This window comes from Hesperophylax consimilis, chromosome 17, assembly GCF_061612785.1.
Source record: "Hesperophylax consimilis isolate HC1 chromosome 17, BYU_Hcon_1.0, whole genome shotgun sequence".
Taxonomy (NCBI): domain Eukaryota; kingdom Metazoa; phylum Arthropoda; class Insecta; order Trichoptera; family Limnephilidae; genus Hesperophylax; species Hesperophylax consimilis.
The window spans coordinates 28,040,400-28,054,174 of record NC_142852.1 but is presented as its reverse complement, the minus strand read 5'-3'; the positions used below and the strand labels follow the sequence as shown (position 1 = coordinate 28,054,174).

At 38.4% G+C, this 13,775-nt stretch overlaps 1 protein-coding gene across 1 annotated transcript; it reads left to right on the top strand.

The window, feature by feature from the left end:
- Positions 1–213: 213 nt before the first annotated feature.
- Positions 214–915, top strand: LOC149416371 (uncharacterized). Its single transcript, XM_089641972.1, has 2 exons — positions 214–318; positions 796–915. Exons 1-2 carry the CDS (start codon positions 214–216, stop codon positions 913–915), a joined length of 225 nt encoding a protein of 74 aa, XP_089498098.1.
- The last annotated feature ends 12,860 nt before the right edge of the window (positions 916–13,775 follow it).

Below are 13,775 nucleotides of genomic sequence, written 5' to 3'. Positions count from 1 at the left end.
TTTAAATGCTCCGAGTGCAATTATTCGTGTACTATGAAGGAAAATTTGACGGTACACTTGCGAACTCACAGTGGAAAAAAAATCTTTTCGTGTTTCAAGTGCAACTATTCATGTTCTCGAAAGACACAATTGACTAGCCACATGATGACTCACAGTCGAAAAAAACCTTTTTCATGTTCCGAGTGCAATTATTTATGTTCTCATAAAAGCGATATGACGAACCACATGCTGTCTCACAGTAGAAAAAAACCCTTTTCGTGTTCTTTGTGCAACAAATCATTTACTCAAAAGGCAAGTCTGACCAGCCATATGCTGATTCACACTGGAGAAAAACCTTTTTCGTGTTCTTTGTGCAACAATTCATTTACTCAAAGGGGAAGTCTGACCAGCCACATGCTGATTCACACTGGAGAAAAACCTTTTTCATGTTCTTTGTGCAATGCTTCATTTACTCAAAAGAGCCATCTGAAAAGCCACATGCTGACTCACACTGTAGAAAAACCTTTTAAATGCTCTGAGTGCAACTATTCGTGTACTCTAAAGGGGTATTTGACGGTACACATGCGAACTCACAATGGGGAAAAACCCTTTTCATGTTCCGAGTGCAGCTATTCATGTTCTCAAAAGAGCAGTCTGACGAGCCATATGCTGACTCACACTGGCGAAAAACCTTTTTCATGTTCCGAGTGCAAATATTCATGTTCTCGAAGTCGCGTTCTGAAGAGACACTTGCTGACTCACACCGGAGAGAAACTTTTTAAATGCTCTGAGTGCAACTATTCTTCCACTGTTAAGGTAAGTTTGATGGTGCACATGCGAACTCACGGTGGAGAAAAACCTTTTTCATGTTCTGAGTGCAGCTATTCATTTTCTCAAAAGGGCAGACTGTCGAGACATTTGCTGACTCACACTTGAGAAAAAATCTTTTTCATGTTACGAGTGCGACTATTCATTTTCTCAAAAGAAAAGACATATTCTGATTCACATTGGAGAAAAACCTTTTTCATGTTGTAGCGGTAGGAACCGTCCGCTCACATAATATGACTTCTAGACACGCGTTGGCATTGAATTACAGCTGTCACTCGGAGGATTCACAATTTTTTCTGCGCATTGTGACAGTGTTAATCACTTGTTTCTCATTCTCAGATAGTGAATAAACAACTATGTACAAGTAGGCATGTGTATATGTGTGTATGTATGTATGCATACATATATATATATGTGTATGTATGTATGTATACATATGTATTTGTATATATTTGTATATCTTTGTATGAGTATGTATGCATCTATAAATATGAATAAGTGTGTGTGTGGATGTATGCGTGTACACGCGTATTTACGCGCTCATTCATGCATGCACACTTGCACAACCATAAAAGAGAGTTATGTATTTGATCTTTTCCTGCATAATAGCATGTCTTAGACTTCTAAATTTTTTTTGTTTTTTTGTTTTTCTTTTATTTTTATTTCTTCTTTATTCTTTTTATGTTTCTTTTTTCGTTTTTGTCTTCTGCTTTCTACTTTTACATTTTTATATTTTCTATTTCCATTATAATTCATTCTAATATAATCTTTCATACTTTAAACATGTATAAATATTTAATTCATATGTTAACACTAGACCTCACATACTAACTATATACCATTGGTCGCCACGAGACAGGCAGTCGCCTAGTGTGGTGATTTAATGTATCACATGTAAGAAAATGTATTATTGTATTATCATGTATTCTATAAATAAAAAATAATAAATTGAGTTCCAGAGAATTCGTCAGTTGGTTTTCGAGGCCGGTGGGGAACACACCTGAGGGCGAGCTGCTTGATTGTCGGGAGATTATTCACGCACGTGAGACATTTTAATAATCCTTATGAAATAGACACATAATTTTATAGATATCATCATGTTTATAAATTTGTTTAGAATAGTTTATAGACTGGCGCTCATTGGTGATGCCTTATTTTAAGATGTTAAGATAATATAATTTTACAAGTAAATGTCGTGGCCAAGTTCATATTACGTTTATGCTTTCAAATAGCCAACCACCCCTGTTTTCTAAATGTGAGTCGTTGCTCTTGTATTTAAAGTTTAAATTAAATTCACAACATATTATTATATCTCAATTGATATTCCGAGTGTTCATTTCAATTCCCATGCTTGCTGCAAGCTATGGTCGATCAATTCACCGGAATATGGTAAGATTAATACATGCGGTGACAATCGACGTTACAATGTACTTTGTGCAACTATTCGTTTTATCAAAAGAGAAGTCTGACGAGCCACATAATCAAACTGTAAAAAAACGTTTTTCATGTTCCGAATGTAACTATTCATGTTCTCGAAAGCAGCATCTGAAGAACCAAATTTTGACCCACTACACTTTAAATCAGTTAAACAAAATGTTTGACGTTTCCTTGACATCCCGAAGAGATCAGACGAATGACTTTACTCTCAAATTATTTAAATTCCAAGCAATCGATCGTACAAAGAACGTAATCAAGTTTTATCGTGCCTGTGTCCTACTATAGCACACTTTAAAAACGTCTAATATCTTTAGTAGAATATAATTTGATAGTAAAAAATTTTTCCCAATACTGTACTTAAAATCGATAATTTAGATATATATATATATGTATATAAATATTTTTTTAAAGAAAGACAAATATTCCCCGGTTACGAATAACCTTGCAATATTTGAAAATCTCCTACTACCACCACCGTAAGCTGAAAATGTTGCTTGTGTTGTGATGGAGGACTTAGCCAGCCGAGGAATTGAACACACTACGCCTGGGTTGGACCCAAACGCGATGTCAACTCGGCCACCGACCGTATATAGATAGTTTGAGAAATAATTTTTTAAGATCGGGATAATCAAGGCTATTTTCCTATTATTTAGGTAGGGGTATTAATAAAGGCTCTATACAACCCTTTAATAAAAATGACGGAATAAAATCAGGTCCAAATGACGTTTTCGCTTTGAGTTTAACTGCAAAGCGCTCATTACGAATTAGATCTATACTTACCTCAATGACTGAGCGGTCCTCCTTTTTCATTTTATTTTTCATCTCATTCACCTTTGCAGAGATTGTGGAAAGAGGGCTCCAACATGGGGCGAGATAATCCTCCTCGACTGGCATATCATAGTTGTCACCTGAAATGAACTGTTCCTCAATTCTGCCACGCTTCTTTTTTGCTGGGTTAGGCGACGGGTTATTAGCCACGTCATCAGTACCAGTGGAAGTATTTCCAGGAGGAGCGTTCGCTACAACCTTCGGGGCGGCCAAAATGGATGCTGCTCCCTCTTCACGGAGTAAGCTGCCATGGATACTGGTAAACGGTGAAGTGGGCCGTCTAGGACTACCTGGCTCCTTGTGGGCTTGAATACTCTCCATGAGCATATAGGATCTGGGAGAAGGCCGTCTCCTTTGTGAGGATATCTTCTTCCTTCTTGCCTGCGCTATTTTAATAACTTCCTCCTTTGAAAGCTCATGGAGGGCAACTTCCTCGGCAATCGGAGGAGTCCACGGAAGACATATTACATATAATAAAAAATAAATTAAAAAGAAACAACCAACCTAAAAATTAACAAAAATAAAAAATCCAGACAAAATGCTGGAACTTACCGCTGTGGGTAGAATGCAAATACAGATGTTATTTACAAAATCTGCAAACTCACCAGAATTTCACAAAATCTGAATTTAATTATGTAATTGAAGATTAACACAGTACTGACAATAGTTTCTGCCGCGTTTATACAATTCAGATTAACTCAAAACACATTTAAACGTCACTACAATTTTCGGTAATCCGACTAGAAAATTAACTAAAAAAAACAATTTTTAACACTTATTATGTACTATTTTATTGCTGAAGAATAGAAATACAGTAAATAACCGCCAGAAGTGCGATTAAATATGATTACAATTAAGATTAACACCGTTTCGTTTCTCAAGTAAACAAACCGGTGCACGAAGGTAGGTATATCAACTGCCCGGTTCGGCCGGGCGAACTGAACTGAATCGATAGCGGGGCAGCTACTAAAAAGCGCAAAGTTAACGCGAAATAGATTTAAGAATTATCAACGATTTTTGTAGAGGGCGGCAAAATGCTAATAGCGCGCACACTCTAGGGTTAAAGGTAAGTTTATGTATTGGCTACAAAGCTATCAAAGAAGCCAAAAAATAAAATTACCATCAACAAGGGCGTGCCACAAGAAAGCATTCTTGGTCATCTCCTCTTCCTTGTGTACATAAACGAACTTCCAATAATTGCTGGCACAGAATGTTCAATGTTAGCTGACGAAACTGCTCTGTTATTTGAATGTACTGGAGACGTTGAGGAGTTTAATAAACATGTTAACGAGACTTGTCAATCAATAGCAAACTGGCTGTTATCAGAAAATCTATCGCTTAACACAAACATAACTGAACTTCTAAAATTTTGTCCAGTACAAGCAACACATATAAACTTAAATGTTAACTTTAATAACAATTATATCGAACCTTCCCAAACTTGTTCACTGCTGGGAATACAACTAGATGCAAATATAAAATAGAAAGAGCGTGTATCTAAAGCAAAAATCAGCTTTTCCTATGTTCTAGGCATCCTTAAAAATATCTTAAACATCGAATCAGTAATCACCGCACACTATGCATACGTATACTCAATTATAAAATAAGGAATATGCCAAAGTTGTTTTTATCATCCAAAAGAGGTGCATACGAAAAATTACAAACTCTGATTACCGGATTCATGAAAAAGAATTTTTTTTATTTCTGACAGTGACGGATATATATATTATAATGGAGTTATGCCTGTTAGTTCGATCATCTACAGAAAATATCCCACAAAAAAACTTAGCACATAAACAAGGTTAACAGAAACACGCTACTAGGTTAACAGAAAACTTATTAATCCCAAAATAAAATAAAACTATATCTCAAAAAGGAACACACTACATGGCCATTAAAGTATATAACAACCTTCCAAGTAGCAACAAACAAATAACCGACATACTCAAATTTAAATCATCATAGAAAACATTTCTTTTAAACAAATGTCACTACACATATTAAATATACCATACATAAAATATTATTACATATTTGTTTAAAGCGGAGACGGTTTACACGTAGTTCCCGTGAGAACTTAGGCCAAAGGCCCGTTGTGCTATCTCCCATTTTACGTTAATCCTTTAACAACAACCCAGTCCCTTTAATAAAGTTCACCAGGGATGTCATTGGGTATGTGCGTCAAGTTCCCAAAAGGGCAGGACATTGGCACCATAGGTGAATTGGAGTCTCTTGATCCTCTTCACATTTCCTGCATCTATTGGTGTTTTCCACTCCCAATATCTGCATCTGTCTCCTGAGATGGCAGTGTCCCGTTAGTAGTCCTACCAGTTCCCTCAACGAATTTCTGTCCATATCGAGTAGTTTATTTGTTCGTCATGGGTCTGGTCTTCATATGGTTCGTCAGCTGGCCCTTTTGAATAGTTGCAGTCAGAACATTAAAAAGGTTTTTCCCAGTGTTAGTTAGCATGTGTTTTTTCAGATCGCTCCTTCAAGAACATGAATAGTTGCACTCGGAATATGAAAAAGGTTTTTCTCCACTGTAAATCAGCGTATGTTTCTTTAAACTTCCTTTTGGAGAACATGGATAGTTAGACTCGGAAAATCTAAAAGGTTACAGAGTGAGTCAAAATGTGAATCGTCAGACTACTTTTTTGAGAAAGTGAATTGTTGCACTAAGAACATGAATAAGGTTTTTCTACAGTGTGAGTCAGAATGTGTCTCATCAGTTGGCTTTTTCAATAACATGAATAGTTGCACTCGGAACATGAAAAAGGTTTTTCTCCAGTGTGAGACAGCATATGGCTCGTCAGACTGCTCTTATGAGAATATGAATTGTTGCACAAAGAACATGAAAAAGGTTTTTCTCCACTGTGAGTTCGCACGTGTACCTTCAAACTTCCCTTTGGAGTACAAGAATAGTTGCACTCGGAGCATTTAAAAAAGTATCCCTCCAGTGTGAGTCAGCAAGTGTCTTGTCAGACTGCTCTTTTGAGAACATGAATAGCTGCACACAGAACATGAAAAAGGTTTTTCTCCACTGTGAGTTCGCATGTGTACATTCAAACTTCCCTTAAGAGTACAAGAATAAATGCACTCGGAGCATTTAAAAGGTTTTACTCCACTGTGAGACAGCATGTGTCTCGTCAGATTGCTTATATGAGAAAATGAATAATTGCAATCGGAACATGAAAAAGGTTTTTCTCCATTGTGAGTTCGCATGTGTACCGTCAAAGTTCCCTTGAGAGTACACGAATAGATGCATTCAGAGCATTTAAACGGTTTTACTCCACTGTGAGAAAGCATGTGTCTCGTCAGATTGCTTTTATGAGAAAATGAATGATTGCACTCGGAACATGAGAAAGGTTTTTTTCCACTGTGAGTCATCATGTGGCTAATCAATTGTGTCTTTCGAGAACATGAATAGTTGCACTCGTAACACGAAAAGATTTTTTCTCCACTGTTAGTCTGTGGTTTTACATCGGCTGTACTTGGTGTCTGGGTAATTCTTTCAAAGTGTTCTAAGCATTCATTTTTAACATCTGGAAAGTCTATGTCGATTTCCATGTAAGGAAATCCCCCTTCATCTTCTGCTTGGGGTCCTAGTTCTGCGTTGATGGAAACAGTCTCCACATTAATGCCGCCTATAAAACAATAAGAATGTTGACATCGAAAAACAACAAAGGGTTTTTTTTAACGATTGAAGATAGCATTGATTAACAACGTAGAAGCGTTAATTTGGATAAGAGACTTTAAGATTAATTTAAGTAATAGGAATGACCTAAAAGGTGTGCTTCATGGACCGATGCTTCAAGAACGGAAAACTATTTGCTCTTGAGCACCTTCCGCCTAGAAAATCCCACGTTTAACTTCTTACGATACGCTCAGTATCGCCCGGGTGAACAAACATCGAAAAAAAAATGGTATAACTACAAATATCCACAAAATATTCATAGTTATATTTCTATGAACACAATTCTTAAATGAAACGTGGCTAAAATGGATTTGGCCGTGTTTAGTGACCACATCTGAAGCCAGGTGCTTCTCACGTTCCACTTCTCTACCTTCTACCATCAGCTTTGAAAATACTCAAATTGCTGATGTAGTTTGGCTGTTTCCGGCAAAGACACATTTGATGTGAAAATGCCAAATATATGTATATACGGCAAGAGAGGACAAATCAAAACGAACTGAGGTTTTCTGGAAACGAAACTATTTTTTTTTTAACATATGCAATGCAACTAACTGGCAGTCCGAGAAGTCTCCGCACTTTGCCAACATTCCATCTGGGGTATCAAAATCCATTTCCGTATATGGTATTTCACCTCCGCCGTCTTCTTGGGCCATGTTTCCGTCTTTATGGAAACTGTATCCGGATTTTGTAGATCCATGGCACTGCTGTGGAAGGATTTGGTAATTAGTACAAGCCCAAATAAACCTAAAAAAGAACATTGTTGTAACGGAACTATTATTTGAAGGTGCTCGGAATATTCTTTTAAAACAATGATTTTGTATGCCAAACGCATATTTTGCAATAAGGATATAAGAACTGTGGCTATGTTGACCTTGAAGTCGACATTTAAAATCGGAACTGTCGTCAATCGTCGGATTACTCAATATATACTGTATCCATATCTAAAGTTAAACAAGTAAACCTTTCATTGGGTCCGCCATTATACTTTTAACAGAATATTGGTTATAGATATTAGAAATGCTTGATAAATGGTAGATGTCTTTTTTATTTTTATATTAACTCCACACAGGAGGCCCTGAAGAAAATAATTTCCCTCAGGGCCTATGTCATCTTTGGGGATGCTGTGTGGAGAGTCTTTTTGTGGAGAGGAAGGAGTGAACATGGGTCTTGAAGAGTCCCATGTTGTAGGAGGGAGGAAACACAGAGGCCGGCAGTTCGTTCCACAGCCGAGCTGTTGAACTTAAGAACGAATCGTAGAAGCGACCCGTTCTCATGTGACAAATGTCAACCGTGTACAAATGTTGGGCGCGCGTTTGGCGTGTATCCCGACTATGCACCGGTGCCGAAGGGATCAATGACGCTAGTTCCTCAGAGCATCTTCCATTGTAATACCGATAGAACAAGGACAGCATACCTACCTGACGCCTGTGCTCTAAAGATTGCAGTCCACTTGTTAAGATTGGGGAATCTATCAAACGGACCGCCCGTTTTTGCACAGAGTCAAGGGTTGTTTTCAGGTATTTAGGGGCTCCGGACCAGAGGTGGCTACCAAATTCGAGAGTAGGGCGCACTTGCGATTTGTACAGGGTCAGCAGTTGTGTACTATTAAAGTATCTGCGGGCCCTGTACAGTACGCCCAGCTTCTGAGAGGCCAACTTTACTCTGGCTTCAATGGAGCCCCCGTACCTGAGCTGGTCACTTATAGTTACACCAAGCATATCAATATAAGGCCTTTTCGGAAGATTGCTTCCGTTGAGGGAGACTAGATTATCATTTGGATCCCTTTTAGACGTAATCAGACAGGATTGGGTCTTTGAAACATTAAATTCGACGAGATTATTTTTACCCCAGGAGGAAATACTCTCGAGATAACCGTCCATTCTCTGCTTCAAAGCCCTTCGAGCCGTTGGAGTTTGTGTGCCCTTTGGGGGCTTGTCAAACAAAAAGCTATCATGAACTGTACTGTCATCCGCGTAACAATGAATTGGTGCACATGTCAAAAGGTCATTGATGTGCAACAAAAACAAAGTCGGAGACAGAACCGATCCCTGTGGGACGCCAGCATTTATGGAGTGTAAGGAAGAGGTGAAACCGTCAGCAACCGCCTGAATCGACCTATCCCTTAAAAAGTCAGCAATCCACGTACACAGGGATGCGGGAAGTCCGTAAGAATGCAATTTGTTGACAAGTCCTCGTGCCAGACCCGGTCAAAGGCCTTGGATATGTCTAGTGCGACCGTTTGGGTCTCACCGTGACGTTCCAGGCACCGCCCCCAAACATGCGATACATAGGCGAGAAGATCACTGCACGAGCGGTTCCGCCGAAATCTGTATTGACGGTCGTTGATAATTTTGTTCTTCTCGAGGTATGTGAGCAGTTTGTCGTTGATCACACGTTCCATCACTTTGGACAGAACTGATGTGATCGCTATGGGGCGGTAGTTGGCCGGGTTAGAGCGGTCACCTTTCTTGGGAATAGGGTGAATGACCGCTTTTTTCCAACCAGAGGGCACAGTGCCACACTTCAGGGACATTTTGAAGAGCTTTGTCAAAACTGGAACTATTTCCGCAGCACACCTCTGCAATACCAGGGCAGGTATTCCATCAGGTCCACTAGCTTTGTTAACATCGAGCCCCCATATAACGTGGAGTACATCCCGATGACGGATCCTCAGCTTTTTCATATAGAAGCCGCAGTGAGGAACCGACGGCGGAACAGCACCTCCGTCGTCGAGGGTCGAGTTTTCCGCAAACATTTTCCCTAATAAGTTAGCCTTTTCGGTGGCGGTGTTTGCTAGTGAGCCGTCGGGTCTGGTAAGAGGTGGCAAACTGGGTTTGCCAAAATTCCGACCTATTGAGCCCGCAAGCGACCAGAATTCTCTGCTGCCATGCGGGCAGGCAGCCACCTTTTTGCTGATCTGCAGGTCGTGTTCGAATTTTGACCTATTAATGATTCTCTTGCATTCCTTTGCCGATTTGTTGTATGCTGATCTGCTTTCGGGCGTTTGAGATGTGTTGTAGGCTCGGTAAGCCGCGTTTTTTCGTCGAACTGCTTCAGAGCATTGTCGACTGAACCACGGCTTTGAGTCCACACTAGTTTCTTTAGTAGTCGATTGTATGAAGCCATCCATCGCCGATTTGATGACTTCACCAATCTCCTGGGCACATCTTGAAGGGTCCGAAGTCCGAAAACAAACAGCTGACCACGGAAAAGCGTTGAAATGGGCCCGCATACCGAACCAATCTGCTGACCTTTAGTGCCACACTTTTCTCCTCAGCCTCTCATTGGTTGGTCTGAGGTTAACGGGGATTGATGTCGTCACTAGGCAGTGGTCAGATGATCCCAGAGGCGCTGTGACGTCAATCTTATAACCGTGTGGCACAGTAGTTAAGAATAGGTTTAACAGATTGGAGCGGTGAGTCTAGACATCAGGAACCCTTGTAGGCTCCTGAACTAGTTGCTCTAATCCGTAGCAAATGGCAAAGGATTCCGCCTGTCGGCCAGCCGAGTCCGTTGGGTCTGGAACTTCAACCATGGTTCGTTATAAACATTGAAGTCCCCCAAAACAATAAACTCGGCCGAAGGGTAGCGGGGCAAGAGATCATCAATAGTATCGCTCAAATGTTTGAAGAGTTCGGAAGTGTCTGAAGTGTCTAATTGTCAGTTTAAAATTCCTCAAATAAAACGCCACTGTACTTCCTATCTTAGGTTTCGATCGGCGTAAGTTAAGATAAGTTGCGTTAGAGACAGCGCAGTTGTGCGTTTGAGTTTTCCGTAGCACAAATTAAAGGACAGTCGCTCAGTTCGATTTGGAATAACGGTCGCTACCAAAATGAATGGCGATGAATATAAGAATCAGTACTTACCAATAACAATTACAAGTATGGGATTATAAATTTAACTGCGTGGACTTAACAGTTTAAGAAATATAATGTATATCGTAATAGAGTTTAATAACAAGACGAATTCACTAGCAGACAAGAAAAGTACGTCAAAAAATATTATTTATACATAGACATTAAACAATAATGAAGTCATAGACATTTATTCTACTCAACCTATCCATATATATTTTTTTAATTTAGCTAATACCGAATATAAAGAAATGAATTCAAAAAGCGATAGTGAAGATGGTCCCATGCTAACTCAAAAAATGAGAATTCATCAGATGAATTTTCAGAACAAATTTATTCAGCACATGATGATTCATTATATGACAAATCAACACAGACAAAGCTCATCATATCACAGATATAGAACAATACAAACTTAAAATAGTTACTCAGATACTCAAGGGATTCAGCACACTTTTTGCATATTCACTGTTACCAACAGACAAGCGCCTTCTATTTTATGGCTGTTTAAGCTTGTCAAAACCAAACACAAAAAATATTTAGAACGTACCTAATTTTTTATAATACCAGAATATAGCGTGAAAAATAAGCATTTCGCGTTATTTTTGTGAAAAGGGCAAAACTCACGTAGGAATTAATGTTGTAAAATTCGCGTTATCAATAACCGAATAATTATTATCTTAGATTCCAATTGGAATAAAACATTTTTTTGTATGTATGTAGGCGGAGAAGTATGAAAGAACGCACAGTTGTAGCATGTCAGCCGGGAATGTGTTACAGTACCCACTATGTAGTAAGTTATTGGTTATACAGTTTTTATATCCCTCACAGGTGAAATGAATATTTTCCAAAATACAGTTAACATAATATATTATCCACTCACTCTAAAAACTGTGTAATTGATTTTACTTGGAATACGAACTGTGCAACTAAGCCCATTATCTCACGGATTGGTAAGTACTTGACATAAGCCCAATGCTGCAAGACTCTGCATACTAAGTAACATACAAATGTTCTAAGTAAGTCTTAAAACATTTGTTTTACGTGGATTGCTTACTGATCCGTGGGACGACGGGCTAAATCACAAATCTATTTATAAAAGAAGAGTGACTGTGACGGGCGGCTGCGTGTGTCTGGGTGTGTCTAAAAACGAGAAAGGTCACATTTACATCTGATCTCGAAAAACTCTGTTGAAAACACGGGGAACGGACTTCAGCTAGTTATTGGTAATAAAAATACCGTAGGTTCTTTTGTTGTGATTCGTAGATTGTCACGTGCTGCCCCCGCTTTTGCTCCTCTGTCACAGCGCCAAAGTATATTAAAATAATGAAATATTTGACTGCAACAGCTATTGAACTATTTTTGAATATGTTATTAAATTAAATAAACATATTTTAATAAATTCTGTACTATTTTCTAGTCCGCGCAAATAGCCCTAAACTGTCGTTTTTGTAAATGTTTGATGTCAGTTATATTGACAGCCCATACCTCTTGGAATGCTATAAATTGTTCGTACCGAACAACTACCGTCAGGGTCGACGCCACGACTGGCTCTGTATTCCACACGGAAGAACGGACATTATGGCCCAGCATAGCATGACAAGAGGTATGGTGCTGCTAAATGATACTTCTAGGTCTCTTGACATTTTCAACATTGGCCTTGAAGATTTCAAAAGTCATTTTAGGCAAGAACTCTAAAATATCGGTTATTGTAAAATGTTTCATTTAAAGCTTTGAATATTTCATGTGTATTGAAATAGGATTGCATCAATCTGTAATGCACAAAAAAATGTCTTTGCAGGGGCTTTTACCGTTGTCTGATGTTATTTATTAGTAATTGATGGCAATTGGCAACTTAATACTATTGTACATTGAAATTACGATATTATATTGTAACACTATTATTTTGCAATATGCAAGTATTATAGTATTTTAATACATATTTTATTGAATGTATAAAGATATTTAAAATTGTATTTGAGTGTTAAGATAAAAAAAGTGTGGAGAATTACATTTCATTTTATTTCAAAATCTAAAGTCTATTTTAGTATTCAAAAGTACAAAACTCTGGCATAGTGAGATTAATTAATGTGATAAGCCTCTGGGCGTGAATTATCCGAGAGAAAAGTTTGATAGTTATCGTGAATAGGAATGTCGTAGTGATTTTAATGTACAATGTAAATAGGTAGAACAAACAGGATGATAACTACTATAAATCATGTAAAGTAATATTCTATAATGGGCGCCAGTTTCTTACTCATATTTAGAAAAAAAATATTATTCAATAAACCAATTTAAAAAAAGAAGGAATGTAAATTAATGAGTGCACGAGATAATAATCCGCATACCCGAGCCGTTCAACAAACCTTTCGAGTTCTTCGCTGCTATGTACTGTCACTAGCGCTGTCCCCGGAATACTGTCGTGTCCATAAATATACATACCCAGTAAAGGCTCGTTCGCATTGGTCGAGTAGTTTAGTCAAGTAGCTCGCTACTCGCCATTTGACTGACCAAAAAGCGTTCGCATTGGTCGAGTAGATTTCACGAGTGAAGTGTCAAATTGTAAGATGAACGGGCTGCAACGCAACAAAGTAAATAGGCTAATTAAGCTGATTGTAATGGATATTTTAGAAGAGGTGGAGGAAGAAATTAGTGAGACGAAAGTGAAAAAACTATGGATACGAAAATGGATTAATAGAAGAGATGCATTAGGAGCTACAAATTCTCTTCTGAAGGAAATGGCATTTGAAGATCCGAAAGAATACTTCGCGACTTTGAGAATGACTGAAAGCTGTTTTAATTTCCTTCTAATGAAAGTGCAGTCACAAATTCAACGCACGGATACCCTTTTCAGAAGTGCAATTCCCGCAAAAACCAAATTACAGGCAGTTCTCTACTTTTTTGCTACAGGATGTAGTTTAAGGACAATCACACATCTCTTTCGACTTGGAAAATCAACTGTTTCGGAATTCATTATAGAAGTTTGTGAAGCTATCTATGAATCATTAAAGGAATTTATCAAGGTAAGATTAAGAGCTGTTTCACACAGCTACAAATATAGTAGATGGCTTATTTCAGCATATCATTCGCCATAAATTCCCAATGGAACGACCACTGAAATAGCCACTAAAATAGGCCATCCCGCTATAATTATA